The sequence below is a fragment of the Callionymus lyra genome, chromosome 2 (assembly GCF_982586985.1).
Source record: "Callionymus lyra chromosome 2, fCalLyr1.hap1.1, whole genome shotgun sequence".
In the NCBI taxonomy this organism is placed as follows: domain Eukaryota; kingdom Metazoa; phylum Chordata; class Actinopteri; order Syngnathiformes; family Callionymidae; genus Callionymus; species Callionymus lyra.
In genome coordinates, this window is record NC_141819.1 from 31,597,720 (window position 1) to 31,615,950 (window position 18,231).

At 40.2% G+C, this 18,231-nt stretch overlaps 2 protein-coding genes across 2 annotated transcripts in view; both read left to right on the top strand.

Annotated features, from left to right (window-relative positions):
* The window catches only part of LOC148086548 (adenylate cyclase type 1-like), a 38,669-nt gene extending 21,192 nt beyond the window's left edge, over nt 1-17,477 (top strand). The window contains exons 7-20 of the mRNA XM_087784677.1: nt 294-435; nt 3,358-3,513; nt 5,457-5,651; nt 7,391-7,488; nt 7,693-7,777; nt 8,452-8,541; nt 8,953-9,218; nt 10,201-10,327; nt 11,413-11,529; nt 12,263-12,409; nt 12,481-12,579; nt 12,689-12,803; nt 14,334-14,458; nt 14,821-17,477. Coding sequence (XP_087640803.1) covers nt 294-435; nt 3,358-3,513; nt 5,457-5,651; nt 7,391-7,488; nt 7,693-7,777; nt 8,452-8,541; nt 8,953-9,218; nt 10,201-10,327; nt 11,413-11,529; nt 12,263-12,409; nt 12,481-12,579; nt 12,689-12,803; nt 14,334-14,458; nt 14,821-15,135 — 2,077 coding nt within the window. The 3' untranslated portion in view covers nt 15,136-17,477. The remainder of the gene's footprint in view (nt 1-293; nt 436-3,357; nt 3,514-5,456; nt 5,652-7,390; nt 7,489-7,692; nt 7,778-8,451; nt 8,542-8,952; nt 9,219-10,200; nt 10,328-11,412; nt 11,530-12,262; nt 12,410-12,480; nt 12,580-12,688; nt 12,804-14,333; nt 14,459-14,820) is intronic.
* Nucleotides 1,807-3,111, top strand: LOC148086549 (pregnancy-specific beta-1-glycoprotein 3-like). The gene has a single exon (XM_087785550.1). The coding sequence runs from the start codon at nt 1,807-1,809 to the stop codon at nt 3,109-3,111; it is 1,305 nt and encodes a 434-aa protein (XP_087641676.1).
* Nucleotides 17,478-18,231: the final 754 nt, after the last annotated feature.

Sequence of the window (18,231 nt, forward strand, 5' to 3'; positions counted from 1 at the left end):
TACATTATCCATCAAACCAACATATAATGGTGCTTTTTTCAATGTAATGTTCTGTGGTATTGAAATGTACTTTACATATTTTTGAAAAAGGGTTGTAGAAAATTGTCTTTTTAAGGCGACTGATGAATAAATATATATACATATACGACAATACTATACTCTACTAAACAAAATTTAGAAAATTCTTATTTCTGCGTATCTTTAAGATCTGCTCTGATTGTTTTTGGTTTCAAACGATACAATCGCTCAGAGGAATAAGGCGGAAGAACAATCATGGTCTTGTCTTCTTGCAGGAAAGTCCACATCACACGCACAACCCTGGAGTGTCTTAACGGAGACTACGAGGTGGAGCCGGGATTTGGGCACGAACGACACACCTTCCTGCAGAAGCATCACATCGAGACGTTCTTCATCGTCCCTTCACACCGTCGAAAAGTAAAACACCCTCAACCTACATTATCCTGTTTTTACCGGAGGAGATATTTCCAGATCGTTTGAAATTTAAAATAAAAAACTTGTTTTCTACAGAGCCCCTCAAAATAAGGGTATTTTTCACGGCCAAACATTTACCGTCTGGACTAGAAACACGTCATCAATGAAAAAGACTTGCGCCGAAATAGATTTAATATATTTAATCTACTAGTAACTTTAGGGGCTCCGTAGTTTTCCAACATTCAACGTACATTTTTCTTTAAATTGTACGCAGTAAAATACTACATATTTTTGTGAGCCAGTTCTAATAACACCCCACTTTGTTCATACAACGAGTCCCTTGGAGTTGGAGTCTTCCAGAACTCATGACGCGTGGTGACAAACTTCGATCCTTGACCAATCACAGCTAAAAAAGATTTAAAAAAATAAGAATTACATTAGAAGTGTTTAAGCCCAGCCCACTACAAAAATAACAATTGAAAAAAAATACTGGGCTGGGCTTATATGCTTCTAATGTAAATATTTTAATGAAAAGGGAGTTTTGAGGAAAATAAAGAAGGAGGAGGAAAGAAGACTAATAAGTTATATGTAATAAATATTAACCAAATGTGTTCTATAAACATTCATTTTAGATGATACTGGTTTGAAGGTTAAGATTAAGTGAGAATTTTCCTCATTTCGATGAAGTTAGTGCTCTTGAAAGAACACGATGAAATAAAATATTGTTAATTAAATATGGATATTTTGAACAAACATTTGGATTAAAAACACTAATTCAACAGAAATGTGTTTGTAAGATAAGCTAATGTTGCGTCAGTCTAAAAGAGTTGCTTTACAAAGTGTATTATCTTGACAAAAAAACAAATTTAGATTGTGTGAGAGGCTTGACAACACATAAGGTGTAGTTGAGATTGGCAGCAGAAGAAATCGACACTAACTAATGTTAGCAGCAGCACATCTGTCCAGATTTAGAGAGAAACTGACACGCATACATGCTTAATGACTGAAAGCTGTAGCTTGTTGCACACAGATATACACCTGGAACTGCACACACACATGTTGTTGCTTTGTATATTCAGACAAACCCATCTACACATTATGTAGTACACACAGCGACTGACTACATAATGTGCCATTCGATTATTTATTTACATGTACACAAATTTAATAAAGCATTTAGTTTCTGACAAACAAACATTTCTACTAGTTGAATTTGTCTTTTCTTTTCATTCATTTACACATATGAGTTCATAATAGTTTCCGTTGACGCTTCACACCTGATAAAGCTAACAGGAAGTAGCATGAAGAGCATCCTCCTGATGAGAGATTGAGATCATGAAGCAGCAGAGTTGACTCTCACTCACAGACGAAGACATGGCTGTAGAGATGCTGCTGCTGGTGGTGCTCTTCTCCAACAACATCCACGCTGAAATCCTCAAGATAAAAAGAACGTCTCATGACTTCATCCTGAACAAAACAGCTGATGACTTCTGCCTGATCTCAAGATGGAGCGGTGAGGAGAAGAAACTTCTGTGGAACTCTTCAGATTATCGTTACTCCAGTCTGCAGAGAGAAGCTTCTTATCAAATATTCCCTCTGAGGGTTTCAGACTCGGGTCAGTACCAAGAACAGTGCTGGACCCAGAACAACGTGACTCACGAGAGGAACGTCACTCTCCTGGTTTGTGACACACGGAAGATAAGCATTCAGTCTTTTTTCCCGTATGTTGGACAGACACTGGAGCTGACTTGTGACGGTGTGGGACCAAACCAGAGTGTCCAGTGGGCTTTACGTCATTATAACCACAGTACAGGAAATATGAAATTAGCCTTAATCGATGATGAAACATCTTCAAAGCACAAACCACAGCAGTTGAAGAACAAACCATCTCTTCTGCTAACAGTTGTTGAAAGTTCTGGTTCGGTGGATTATTACTGCCTGGAGAAGAACCATCAGAGCTGTGACGTACTGAAAGAGTTTACTGTTGCTGTACAACCAATGTATATTCACCGCTGGGTGGGAGAGAGTCTGGAGCTGAACTGCTCTGACATCAGTGGAAACAAACCACACGTGTGGAAGATTAAGTCAGTGACAAAAAAAGAAGAGATTCACAACTACACTCTGATGTTTCCATCACTGACCTTGAACCACACAGGTAGATACATCTGTTATCATAAGTACTACCTGTATGTGTGTCCTGAGTCCGACCCGCCTGCTGTTGAGTTCTTCACTGGAGGAGAAAACATGACTTTACAATGTGGCGACTGGAAACAGCCTGGAAAGATTCGCTGGTTCATGAAGACAAACAGAACTGAAGGAAGACAACGATTTGTGGACAATCATGGACAAAAATACCAAATCTTTCTCTCTGACATGAGCCTGGTGATCACTAACATCTCTCTGGAAGACAGCGGAGAGTTCTGGTGTTTAATTATAAAAAACAAACATTGTGTGTTCACATCTAAGACCCTTGTGATGTTCGGAGAGCCAGAGGTTGATGACCATCTAGTGAGGTCTGTGCTGCTCAGTGTTGTGATCTTCATGATGTGTGTTGTTGTTGTTGTTGTTGTTGTGGTCTGGAGGAGCAGGAGTAGAGAGCAGCTCCCAGTACCTGTGGAGGAAGTGGAGATGTTTGATGTGTCTCCAGCGTCAGCAGATGTGCAGTCAGAGACTCTCTGAGGTTTCAACATGATCCACGTGTGTTTGGATGAATCTGCTTTTCTTTGACTTCACTGTTTGTGTGTAATCAGTGTGACTCTTGTTTCCTCTTCAGTGTTAATAAAGTTTAACCTAGAATATGAATAACAGACTCCAGTTTTCTTTCTCGGCAGTCCGGTTGTACAGACTCAAAACACACACAAACATTGTTTCTTAACCAAAGCTACTCTCAAGCCATCAGTAAACATGGTGTGTTTTTGTCCGTAGATCTTCCCGGGTCTTATTCTGTCCGACATCAAACCTGCCAAAAGGATGAAGTTCAAGACGGTCTGCTACCTGCTGGTGCAGCTGATGCACTGCAGAAAGATGTTCAAGGCCGAGATCCCATTCTCCAACGTCATGACCTGTGAGGACGATGACAAGGTGTGTAGACAAGCTTTTACACAGAGTTTAGAGTCATTAATCTGACACATTTCAGTACAACAGAGGCACGTGAGTCTGCTGAGTCTGGGAAAACAAGTTGTATTGAGTGATAATTGAATTAAAAAGTGGTTTTAACTCATTGAGAAGGGTATGTGGGATGTTTTCTTTTACATTTTTTAACATGAGAGGATCAACCAGGTACGTGAGTCCTACCACACTAAGCAAAAACACCATGAAGGAATCTCTTTTTCCCATGTCAACTGTTATTACGCATTTTACAGCATTTTCAAATTGTAAATCATCTTAAAAAATATTTTTTAAATCAAAATAGGATAGTCTATATTTGTGGTCCTGAAAATGCTACATCTACTGCTACAGATTACCCTGAACCACCTCTGGCAGTTAAAAATAAATCATTGTTTTATCTCCTAAACTAAACAAAACACTGGATTTTGTTAGGGGGGCAACGTAAATAATAATAAAAAATAAACGTATAAATAAAAAAAAAGAAAACAAAATAGATTCAACTGAACTAAATATCATGAATAATGTAAGAAACTTGCTAAAGAAGACAGTTATTAGAAAAAGGGTCAAGTCAGTGTGGCGTAGAACAGGAAAGAAAAGTGTAAAATAAAGGATTGTGCTTTTGCTTTCAATCCTGCTTTGACTCGTAATCTGAGGCAGTTAATCTCCCTCTCATTGAAAACACTGTAATCTGGGTTTGATACGTTGTCTCCTCTGCTTGTCGGAGCGACATTAATACTTTGGTTCCTTCAGGGTTCATGTTGTTTCTCTCTCTCTCTCACATGAACATCATTCCTCCAGCGTGGTGACGCAGCAGTGATGCTGCTGGTCGCTCTGTTGCTGCCTTGTCATCATCTGTCAGGAATAACCCGGGAGGTTGTAATCCCGCCTGCTGTAATCTGAGCGGACTCTGAGCGGAGGTTGACTTTGTAATCGCTCACTGACTACTGTCATGGATGCTAAACGCTTTGGTCGCCTCGCTGCTCCGCTGTTATAGGTAGTCGTTTATCACATGGTTGGTAAGCGAGAGTAAAACAAAATAAACTACATATGAAAATCAAATATAAGGCGTTCTGCTGTATAATAATATGAATGCGTAAAATATTTGGTAATAGCCAAGTTTTTTAATAGAAAAAGGAAGGAGGAATGATGATACACAATAATATTCTGAATGTGTATCCACAAAATCAAAGATACAACTTTAAATACATTTTTAAAAACCTCAGCAAAGTAACTTTCACTTAACTCTACTCACTCATGTATGTATACACTCCATGTTAACTGTAATGTATCGCTTGCAAATGCCTAAAGTGATAGTAATCCATAACTTTTTAGAGTTATAGACAAAAATGTAAGTCCATTTGAATAAAGCGACTGATGCTCAGTTGTCGTCTTCATCTTCATCCAGAAAGACACTTAAAAACATCCAACTACCTCCGTGGTGCTTGTCTGTAACGCCCTTCTTGTATTAAAGTCTTAACATTATGTTTTTAAGTGTCTTTTTGGACCTGAGGACAACTGTGAGCTCCAGTCGCTACATTAAAATGGAAATTCTTGCCTAGAACTCTAAAAAAGGATGGTTCATTCAATCCCAACCAAAAACAATCCCAACCTTTAGTCGATATGAGGATGAGTAGAAAATGAGTGAGGTTTGAATTTTGGGTCAACTATCACTTTAACTATATCCTCAAATGTCCAAATTTACGCTCAAATGTATGCACAAAATTAACAAAAACATGGAAATAAAAGTCACATATGGACCCTTAAACTCAATTCTATGATACTCTGGATCTCTTGGGTAAAAGACAAATAAAGCTTCCATTCGAACTTCCATTATTTTTCTGTCAAATTTAAGAAAGAGCAATCAACCATCTGTATAATCGGTGCTTATCCACATCATCACTATTTTCCTCCGACAGCGTCGGGCTTTAAGGACGGCCTCAGAGAAACTGCGGAGCCGGACCTCCTTCTCTGCCACCGCTGTGCAACACTCACCAGCGACACGGGTCAACCGTTACATCGGGAGATTGATCGAAGCAAGACAGACGGAGTCGGGGACTTCAGATCTGAACTACGCAACGCTGTTCTACAGGAGCAGAGACCGAGAGCAACGGGTGAGAGCGCAGGCCGAAGTTTTACCTGAGAATTCAGTGCAAATCTTGTAACGATTTAGCTCGCAAGGTGACCCAGAAGTGGAGGATATAATAAGATACCTGGCAGAGGTTCACAAAAGACAGTTTTATAATCACACAAAAACACAATGTAACACACAAAACGCCCACAACATGGCGTCAACGGTTCCAAATCTCAGTCCTTATGAGTCCAATTGAAAACAAGAGGTCCAAGAAAACCAAGGCTGCAAAAACACAAAAGAAAAAATGTAATCCAGAACTCACCAAAGAAACACAAAGCGCTAAAAGGAAAAAAACAGTCAGGAGGTTAGTGACCAAGATGCAAAGTTGGTTCACAATTAAGAGTTTACCGATGGTCCAGTGATAAGGTGCTGACATCGACTGAAGCCAGGAGCAGACTCTTTATGCAGCACAACTGATTGGCCTGGTAGTTGGACCTTGCCAAGCACAGCCCTCACCGACTGTCAAGAGAGTAACCAGAGCACAAGGAAACGAGGAAAAGACTGTACAAAATAAAAGCATCAGGAAGGGGAACGAGACAAACCTCTTTCTATGTGATAAATTCACTGTCATCTACTCTAAAAAATTGTGATGTGCAGGTGGAACACCATTTAATTCCTTTTACAAAACAGGAAGTACCTCTTTTTCCAATCTGTTAGTGTGTGCAAGAGGATTTCTCTTCGAATTTAATTTTCTCTAATTAAATTCATTTGCGGAGCCAGTGCAGATATGAGGAAGAACTCACCTCAAAAACTCTTAAACGTGTGCTTGTGTGTGAGTGAGACTGCTTTTAGTGTATTTGTGGTAGAGGTGTGAATGAATGAATAAGGTTTTTATGGATTGAATATGAAATATAAACTAGTGTACGACAAAAGAGCTTAAAAACAAACTAAGTCTCTTTCCCCTACAGTCCCGCTCCTGCCCTGACATCTGAGCTCCACACAAAATCATTTACGACACCATGCTGTTTAGGAATGGCCGGCGTACGTTTCAGGGTTCATGTAGGAAGTATAGTTGATGACTCATACGTTACTCATTTGCCATCAGGGGGCGCTTCTGAACCCCAACTTTACACAAGCGTACTGATATAAGCAGGTCTCAGATGAGGGAACCAGCTTTGTGAAACCCCCAACCCCTCCTCCCCCACTCTTTAATTCTATCTCCCCTTTTTTCTTTTGCTCCCACGCCTGTTGTCTATGATGTTTCTATGCCTGTGTGAGTCTGCTTGAGAGAGAGAGAGAGAGAGAGAGAGAGAAATTCCACCCACCTCTCAGGAGGGGGCGCAGATAATGATTTGGGAACGTCTGAGCAGCACACGTGATTTGTCTCTTGTGTGTGTGCGTGGGTTGAGCCATAAAGTAGAACTGCGTGTGTGTGTGTGTGTGTGTGTGTGTGTGTGTGTGTGTGTGTGTGTGTGTGTGTGTGTGTGTGTGTGTGTGTGTGTGTGTGTGTGTGTGTGTTTACTACGTAGGGAGACTCTCACATGTTTCAACAGGACATTTAGTTTGTTTGTTCTTGCAAACAAATGTATCCCCAAAAAACAGTGAGAGTGACAAAAACTGTGGCCTGTGCCTGTGTTTTAGTGACAACTTTTATGAAACGCATATAATTCAATCATTTTTATTATTTAAAAAAAAGAAAAATAATATGACACATGTTTTTATTGGCAGTTGATTGTTGATTGACGACCAATCAGCAGCTGAGTGGTTTCTCTTTCTCAGTATCAGCAGGTGGACGACGATCACTTCATCAGTTCTGTGGTTTTGTCTCTGATCCTGGCGACCCTGTTTGGACTCATCTACCTGCTGATGATTCCTCAGTGAGTACATTCTACACACTCACACACACATGCACACACACACATACACACGTAAACAAACAAATAGACAAAACAAGCCTGCACGCATACAGATATTAGCATGTATACACACATGCATGCATGCTTACAAACACACACAAGGACAGACGGACACAATACAGGGTGGCGGAGCATCAGTACATGCCTACTCTTGTCTCTCCCCAGAGGTTTGCTGGTCCTTCTGCTGCTGCTGCTGTGTGTGTGTTTCCATGTGGCCGGAGTCATGTACCTGCACCTGAGCAGCGTCCAGGTATCTTTTACAAATATGATGTAAAGAGGAGGCAGAATTTATTTCCTTTTTACTTCTTCTATTTCCAAAGTTTATATGTGAACACAATAAATAAGCAAAGAATTTTTTTTTAAATGCTATAAAAGAGACCCTGATATCAACTTTTTTACATACATATAGTTTTTAATCCACTCAATGTTTCAGTGAAATGCATTAGATTCAAATTGTGGGACATTCTTCGAGGAAGGACACGACTAAAATAGGATAAAAACTACATTATCTATTGCAGTATCTATTGGATAATGTTCTTGGATTATTACAAATTCAATATGTTTTCTTTACTGGTGATTTAAATGTGTTCATGCCAGTGTTCAACTAGTGATGTGTTGATGAAGCCTCATGATGCAGCATCAGTTGTTGGAGCTGAATCATGATTCACTGTCATCATTTTCAAAGACCACTAGATGGCACTCTGCATTATATTTGACTTTACAAAATAAATGAAACCTGGCATCATTTTTAAACTGAGAGTGCCATCTAGTGGTCTTTCAAAATGATGACAGAGAATCGTGATTCAGCTCCAACAACTGATGCTGCTTCATGAGGCTTCATCAACACATCCCTTATATCAACCAAACACACCTACTGCATCTCTTCCTTCCTTCATTTTTAGTGATTCTTTTCTCCTCTCCCAGTGTCAGCCGGGCTGCCTCACCATCCAGATCAGAACCCTACTATGTGTCTTTCTGGTCCTCCTCACATACTCAGTCACCCAGGCATGTGTGGTGAGTCTTCCCGTCTGTTGATGCCCCGCGATACCGACACCACCTGATCTCCCTGAAGCACCGAGCATTGCTTATGGTTCAGTGTATTTTGGGTGTAGGTTATTTCTGTTCATCATGTTCCACGGGGAAGAAAGCACTTCTTGTTTCTAAGTCTTGGTCCCGAAAACCAGGACTGACACAGTTGAAACAAACCCCGATCGTACTATGAGACATTTAGAGAGTTGTGGAAATAAGTCGAGCATCAAATTCCCTCCAAATGTTGTTGTTTGCTGATGATTTAACAGAGATGTACGTCATCCTGTTGCTAGTCTCACATTTTAGTTTTGTTGAGTGCGGATCCCAAATGAAGTCACTCTTTCTTAATAATTTGGATGTCCCATTTTGGCTGAGCATCTCTTTTTTTTCCATCAGGTGGGGTGTGTTCCGTGGGGGCGACTGGTGCTCAACATCAGCCATTCCATCGACATTCCTGCCGGCGAGCTCGATGCTGCCAACATGACGACCACCGGACATCCAGCTTCCAACATGGCTTACGCTCTGTTGTCCTGCGTGGCTGGGACCCTCACCGTCCTCCCGTACCTCCGTGTCTCCTCGCTGCCCAAGATCCTCCTCCTGCTCCTCCTCTCTACCACCTACACCGTTGTCATGGAGACCAGCGGATACCGCCAAGCTGTAGGGTGAGTGTGTGGACAAGAATTCGTCTTTTCGGGTCTTACGGAACTTTTGACTAGTAAAGTATGTAGACCTTTCTGAAAAAAAACAGATCAGGTCAAGAGAATGTGATTTAAAGTTACAATAAAAGTTGTTTAAGACTGGAAATGTTTTTATGAAGGGCCAAGTTAGGACGTAAATCAAAAAACATTTGTAGTGTATTTGTTAGTTTTGAGAAAAACTGAATTTTTATTTGATATTACACCTGAATTATGTAAAATGTTTTGATATTTATGTAAGCATTTCATCTCTTTAAAAACATCAGCAATGTAGTGAAAGAAGTAAAAGCAATTTCAAACTGCTGAAGGAGTAAGGAGATATTATGACATGAGTCATACAGGAAATGCTATCTCACTCATCTTCGCTGTGTTTGCTGTGTGCCATATAATCTGTCATAAATAAAACAAGATTAATACAATTTTACGTAAATGAAAAGGAAATAAGAAAATCGAAGAAAAAATCTGGATAAAACAATTAAATGAGAAGTTGTAACCGAGTTTGTCTCCTTTTCTTTTTAGAAATCCTTAATAGAAATCCTTAAAATGGGTAGAAGATTCTGGAAAACCATAATGAAAATTACCTGGGTTCATTATTGTAAGAATAGAGAATAAAACTTACAAAAAATGAGTGATAAAATCACTCACTGAAATTTAAGTAGACAATAAACAAAGTGCAAAAGGTTCTTCTTCATTGTTTTCTTATGTAGTCACAGTGCTGTATGTGTTAAAAGTCTATTGAAATGTGTGTGTTAGTCGATTGTGTTTGGATCAGAGCTGACTCGTTCTGGCAGACGGACATAATGTGCCGAATCTGGTTTGGCTGATGGTTCCGGACATATTGCGGGAGGTCGCACACATCAGGCTCATGTGACCTGAATAAGAAATGAAAGTTGATGGACAAGCAGGAAGAGTATTGTGAAATGACCGTTGTGATGTGGTTGTGTGACAGAGGAGGATTCCTGCAGGCTCGCGGCTACGACCCGGTCCTGGCTGTGTTGCTGTTTGCCGGCGCTCTGGCTCTTCATTCTCGACAACTGGACCTGAAGCTGCGACTGGATTACCTGTGGGCGACTCAGGTGGGGAGAACGAATGTTACTGAACATGTGTTCAGTTCAACAGAGAGCTGAACGATGCTGCAGCTGAGAGGAAATTCCCTTAAGCAGGAGCATTACATTTCCTCAGGGGCAGCATTATACACTGTGACTGTCAAGAAGGAACAAAAAGTACATGTAATTTTGTCATTATTTTTCATAACAGAGCTAAATAAGTTAAATATATATATATATATATTTATGTAAAATAAAATATTTGATTGCTGTGCTTTTTTCTAAATATTTATTGACTTACTTCACTTGGGGAAAAGAAATACTGTCAAAACACTGTTAAAATCATGGTGTTATTATGAGTTATGGTGTTGTTCAATGTTGACATGAAAAAATTACATTAAATAAAAAAAATTAATACTAAAGAAAATTGTAAGTGATCTATCAGTGATTTTTTAAACATGCTCATTTAAATGAGTCGCACACTTGAGATGATCGGTGGACCCCACAAACTTAGTTATTGAGTGATTCAGATGTGCTTCCTGTTTAGACCCACGCATCAGTGTGAGTCTTCCGTACTTTCTGCAAACACATAAAAGTGTTCTGCTCAGAAAAATATATATCTTTATCCTTTTCACCCTCTGACTTGAGAACTCAACCCTTATATGTTTTCTTTACTATAGTGTCCATAGAGAGGTGACATTTTTTTTTAATGAAAAGTTACATAGGTATTGCAATAAAGGGGGGAAAAAAATGGGTGTTCAGTTTATGACTTAAACTAATATACAGTATATCTTTCTATTTGAAGTTGATTTTTAAGTTCAGAACAAAATAAAATGATACATAATAAAGCATTTAATGTTGCATGATAATCATTACAAGAATAGATTTATTAAAATGAAGTTAACTCACAAGTTACCAAAAATACATTAATCGTATGATTGAAAAAAACAAAAATGGTTGGCGTCTTAGAAGTGTCTGATATTGTGTTTTATCGCTATCGTGAGAGTGTGTACTAGCCGCCCTCATGTGGAGAGTTGCGGTGTTACACCCCAACTGTCCGGATAGTAACGGAGCTGCTGTACTTGATCGATAAATATATCTGTCCGTGTGTTCAGGCTGAGGAGGAGAGAGGCGACATGGAGAAGGTGAAACTGGACAACAAGAGGATTCTGTTCAATCTTCTCCCTGCACACGTGGCTCAACACTTTCTGATGTCCAACCCCAGAAACATGGTGAGCACCATCAGTCACAGCCCCTGGACCGGGTCTGGATCAGACACCACATCAGTGGTCTTCATTTTTGTTAGAATTATCAGCTGTTTCTCATTGTGTGTCAACGGAAGTGGGAGTGGTTTAGGATTTACACTCTGGCTGGGGAACTGTCCAGAGATTAGGGTTGATATTGTTTCATATCAACATTGCAATTCAAAAAAAGGAAATTTTTAAATTGCAGAAGCTGCTATAAAAAAAATGTTTTAAAAATGCTTACGCTGATTCTACAGTAGGTGGCGACAGAAACAAAAGCGGACTGAGACAAAGCGCTTTTTAGAGTGTTTTTTTCTCTTTATTTTTTGCCTTTATTAAAAAGTTTAAAAATATATAAACTGTATATTTACATATTATTTTTATTTTCTTTAAGATTTAATCACATTACTTTGTGTATTGTGTACAATTATTTCTTATTATCGGTGTTGTGGAGTGTTATTTTAGATTTTTATTTTTAGTTCAAAAGTTTAAAATATATATATATTTAAATCAAAAGTATATATGTATAAATAAAATCGTAATATGCAGGCCTACATTTTATATGATTTTTTTTTTTGTTAATTTGATAAAATGACTTGCATAGAATTAACCAAGGAAATCACATACTGGATATTGGTTAATGCTATATAAAAAAACGCATCCAGGCTTTCCTCCAAACCGTTCGGCCCTTCTTAATATCTTCTTACGTTTGTCTCGACAGGACTTGTACTACCAGTCCTACGCTCAGGTGGGAGTTCTGTTCGCTTCCATCGCCAACTTCAACGACTTCTACATCGAGCTGGACGGCAACAACATGGGCGTGGAGTGTCTGCGGCTGCTCAACGAGATCATCGCGGACTTCGATGAGGTCATCAATCCGCGTCATTTGGCGGCACTTGTTGAAGTGCGTGTGTCTCTAATCTTCGTCTTCGCCTACAGCTGATGGACAAGGACTGCTACAGGGACATTGAGAAGATCAAGACCATCGGCAGCACCTACATGGCAGCGGTGGGTCTGGTTCCCACAGCCGGCTCCAAGGTACTTCAAACCACCTCTTATTTACACAACGGAAACATCATCATGTGCGACACAAATGAACATCATAGCATAGTTTGACTACAGCCATGTGTGTGTGTTTGACCCACAGGAGAAGAAGTCCATCATGTCACACTTGTGCACCGTCTCAGATTTCGCCATCGAGATGTTCGACGTTCTGGACGCCATCAACTACCAGTCGTACAACGACTTTGTCCTGAGAGTCGGTGAGCAAGGATACACAATTGCATGATAACAGACACACACAATCTATCGCATGCTCACACATACTTTTTGGAAAAAAGCCCCAAATAATTACAAACACACTTCTCTGCACAACAGTGTAAGATCACTCCCATTAAATTTACTGTGGAATTGCTGAAAATAAATATACGAACACGTCAAAAAGACACCATTATACACAGCTAACATTCTGTTTCTGCGAAAAAGCATACACACACAAAAACAACATACACACTTGAACTTAAATAAACATTTATCACATTTTGAAACACACTTAAGGAGAAACCTGTTTACACATTCATTCACGCACAAACAAGGGACTTTCAAAGGCATGAAATGAAATTAAAATGAAGTACACAAATACACAAAACCAATGAGTGTTTTACAAACAAGCCTGAGTACACAACAGCGTATATTGAGGAACAGGCCAAAACATGTGAATCTCCACGTTCACACACACATATTTAGGCACAAAGGCATCTACACAAAAACCATGGCTGCGCAATCAAGAACTCACACACACACAAACACAAAACCGTATAAATATACAAACCCACATACAATAACAGACACAAGTTCAAATAAACTATAGAACACACACATTCCGGAAGTGCACACAAACACGCAGATATAAATACACGCAGGTCTATGCAAACACTTGGTGACCGCCTGACCTGGCGCTGTGGGACTGGGTCGCTCTCGCAGTGGTCAGTCTGGCAGCAGGAAGCTCGTCACGCAGAGTTCTGGCCTCTATTGTGTTGCATCCTGCGTTTGAAAACAAAGTCACACTGCACCATCCTGTGAGTCTTCGAGGCAGCAACACAAATATGTGGCTCTGATGTCCAGTCTGACGAGGTCTGGTGAGAGGTCAAGCCTGTCCACAAGTGCGAGACCTCTGATTTGGTCCCAAGTCGTGCATAACCTTTTATTCGTAATTGACCAAATGTATGCACGACAACTGGAAAAAGAACACATACTGTATCTGTGCACAAAAGTATGTTACACACAGAAAACACACTGTAACTGTTGCATTTATAAAGACACATTATATATATTACATATTTTATGGGCAATAATCTGGCGAAAAGATACGTATCAATATACGGGGATAACAATACAATATATTTTGATATATTGTGATACTGTAGTAACAAGTATATATTTGTAGTATTGACTCTTGATGAAGTCGTAACTGCTTTCATTTGTTTTGAAACCAAAATATGTCCAAACATCAGCTTTAAAATCTGCTGGAGTCGACTGTATCCTCTCGTCCTCAGTCAATACATTATTACTTTAGCTGCGGAGGATATAATTGCGGCTGCCATCTGGTGGTCGGCAGTTTAGTTGCAACAATTTTTTTTTTAAATAAATAAAGTATTTATTGAGAAGGGAATAAAAGTGTGGAAATGCAAAGTAAATCAAGTATTTATACATTTCAAAGCTTTAACTGTGTTTTGTAAAGAGGGTCCTCAGGAGGGTCCTAAAAGAATTCTGTTTTGTTTATTTGTATTCAGGTATCAACGTGGGTCCGGTGGTAGCCGGGGTCATCGGAGCCAGACGACCTCAATACGACATATGGGGGAACACGGTGAACGTGGCCAGCAGAATGGACAGCACGGGCGTGCAGGGAAAGATCCAGGTACAGAACAAACTCTCCAGTAAGAGAACAGAGAGGAGGCCTTCAGGTGCTTTCAGAATCACAGATTCTCTATGTGTACCAAAGACTTTTTTTGTTTTGGGTTAGATTTATAATAATGTCTCTGGCTCACCCTAGTGTCGGGATAGTGGAACTGCGACGTTATAAATTGAAGGCCCTTTATTTATTAATTTATCTTCCCGGTGACTTAGAAAGATCTCTCTGTACTGCATTTAAAAAAAACTAGAAAGTTCTACTGACCAAATAGGGACATTACAGGCCCAAAGAAGATAGTCGATGTCTTTCCAATAGTTACTCCAATTATAATGGATGGAGTAATGTTGAAATGTTTGCCTCTGTCGCAGGTCACCGAGGACGTCCACCGTCTCATCGTCGACTGCTATGACTTTGTCTGCCGCGGTCAGGTCAGTGTCAAGGGTAAAGGTCAAATGCTCACTTACTTCCTGGAAGGGCGTCGACAAGGTAGCCGGACCGCTCCCTCTCAGCAGAAGCGGCGCTCCAGCGCCTTCGCTCACGGCAGCGTGTGCACCAGGTTAAGCCCCGCGCGCACAGTGACCACTTATGCCTCAATTCGGACCCCCAGTCCGGGCTCTGTAAAACCGACTACGTCCACCAGCACCAGCAGGTATCTGCCTTCCATCCCCGCGGACATCGTGTGATGGATCTCTTGAAGGTTCTTCGTCTGTGGTCCTACTATTGCCTGTGTGGCACTGCGGGGCCGGATGCGGTCTGGATTGGGCCTGGACTCAGGTCAGGACTTGATCCTCAACTCTGGCTCCACCCCTCGACTGGACTCTCAGGAGGTTGGACTCTCTGAAGCGGTCGGGGTACGACCGCTCCAGCCGAGGTGCTCCGGATCAAAACCAAGAACAAGGATCCTGAGACGTTTTTTTTTTCTTTTCAAATTGAACGCACAATTGAAGAGTGTAGCACAAACGCAAAATCCAGAATATTCCTTTAACAAACTTCTGCTCGCCCTTTTCTCTGAAACCAAATCAGTGCTGTTGCCTTAGCGACCACGACTCAGCGTCTCCTGATCTTTCTTTGTTGCCTTTCATTTATTGATTTGTTGGCGAAAGTTCAGTCGCTTTACTGCAGGGGGCGCCGCTGTGCTCTCTTTATTTCGCCTAACTGGCAGTTTTTTTTCTTCTCGGTAAAATTGCCAAACTTCAGCAGGGCGTTCCCGGGACAGACCCGGGACGACAGGCGATGCAACCACGTGCATGTTGATGATGCCGCTGCCGCGTTTCCCGTCTGTTCCCCGTGTGACGCTCGACTTCCAGAATCTTCCTCATGTAGCAATAACGTCTCCTCGTTATGACCTCCCGCATGCTGTAGCCGGCCTCCTATCCGATGTAGCCGTTGTTAGCCTCACCCCGTCCTTGAAAACCGAAAGCATGACTTGAGAACTAAACTATTTTCGGTATCGTGTGGCTCCCACAGGAGTTCGACTTGAAGATCTTTTCGTGCGGTGCGTGAAATATTTTATATATCGTTGAAATATTACGTTAACTATTTTTCTGAAGCTGCTTTTACGAAGAAAATATATATATAAAAAAAAAAACCTTGTTGTTTTCACACGGATGATTTATTGAACTTTATTTCTTCGGACTTGTTCTCCCAGCATGCACTGCAAATGTGCGCATGCTTCAGCCCGATCAGCAGATGCACTGGGTTTCGACGTCATGCATGCCAGAAACGTAGCGGTTCTCTTGAATGTACGGTGCTTCTTTTTCTATCTCTCGATAGGCTACTTATCGGATGAGTGTTTTTTTCTGATTAAGGACTTTTCAGGACGGTTGGTCTTCAGGTTCTCCTGCTCGCTAACTTTGAACGTGCCAACCTATTCTCATAAACATATCAAAGTATTTTGGTGTTGGACTGTAGCACAACTGGATGTTCGGCTACTGATTTTATCGTGCTTTTTGTTGAATGCCTGAAGTATTTCTCTTCCTCTGAGCAGTATGGTTTGTATGGCTGCACAATTGATGGAAAGTTTTTGTTACGATCTTTTCGGTTCGTACTTTGACACGTTTACACTTTGACAATGTGTGAAAAAAACGGTGGATTTGTTAAAGTAGTTCACGCTGATTTTGTGACCTAGAAACCAGTATTCATTATAGGCTGAGGTTTAGGAATTATTGATACAAACAGACTTCCAAAAATGGTAAAACTGATGAAGTAAAGGAATTTGATTTTCAATACTTCGTGTTGAGGACAATTTGGTAAAACTGTAAAAATTCTGTGTCAGTTAAGGTTGTCCAACGTTGGGGGAACTTTTCTAATAAGTCTCATTATAGACTTTAATTTGTATATCAAAAATGCAGACATAACTCAAAACGTTATTCCGGACCTAAAATAATTCCTGGAATGGCTGAAGAAGCTAAAAAGTTTTCCACAGTGTTAAAGTGGCTATTAATGAAAAAACACCCTTTGACTTTGACCGTCCTTATATATATATTTTTTATATTATTATTAATATAATCATTGAATTAAAACCCCCCAAAATACAAGTATTGTGTTCTGTGTTCTACTGTTCCAAAGGTCACTGAAGTATTTCCTAAGTCATCTTGGTTTTGTGTCACTAGAGTAGAGAATACAGCTCGATGACTCTCAAGAAGACGATTAGTCTTCAAAAATACCTTCTTTGCCGGGGCCACCATGTTTTCTTCTGATATTGTGCAGCCATATTTGACACTCAAGTCTTAATCTATGGAGCGTGATGACATCATAAGGAAACCGTTTTAACCGTTTTCATTGGTGGAAAGTAGACAGAGATGTACCTTTTTTTCTGTAAATTGGATATTTTCATACTGTGCGATACGGGTTCCGATTGTTGTTATTACTGGTTTTGCAGAGAGATCTAACTTATTGCTGATATCGTCTTGTTTGTACTTATCCAGATGTTTTTTGTGAATGTAAATTTGTTAAAGACTATTTTCTACTGAGTGTTTGCACTGATGTTGGCAAGTTAATAAAGGGGGCGGGGCTACGGGAGAAAGTCCAAATGCTACTCCTCACAAACACCCTGCTTAAATAACAAAGAGGTGAACTTGTTGATGAAAGTTGCGTAAGAGCAGAGCACTGAAAAAACACATGATGTAAGATGTTTGGGTCCAAGTCAGACGCAGATGTTGTGATCTGGACGTCATGACGACGGAGAGAAAAAGGACACAACAAACCCATCAACATATTTATATGACATGGATTACCAGCCGGAAGCAACGGCAGTCTGTTGGATCTTTTACGACATCCAACTTTCGACAACATTATTCAAACAAATCCAGAGGTAATCATGAATGAACACAACTTGCTTAACGTCTACACACTAATTTAATAACGCAAAACGCACAAGTGCATGTGTAATCTTACATTTTATCTGTATTACAGGTTTACACACCCTAACACACTGTTTCAAATTCACAAAAAAACACACAACCCTCTGACAAATACGCAGACAGATTCCCACACGCACACACAAATACATGTAGGTATCCACACACAATGACACTCGTTTTCACTAACGCAAACACACCTTTGAACGCACACAATCCTTGACACACATACAGGGTGTCCCATTTCAAACACACACTGTAAGATATACACGACATGTAAAGTATAAACGTAAACACACAACTATTATCACTTCCTCTTACACACACATATTAACGCACACAGGCCTTCACTTGCCCTCTGACTCACACGTAAAAAAAAGATGATTAATTATAAAAATGTTCAGACAAATTAAGAACATG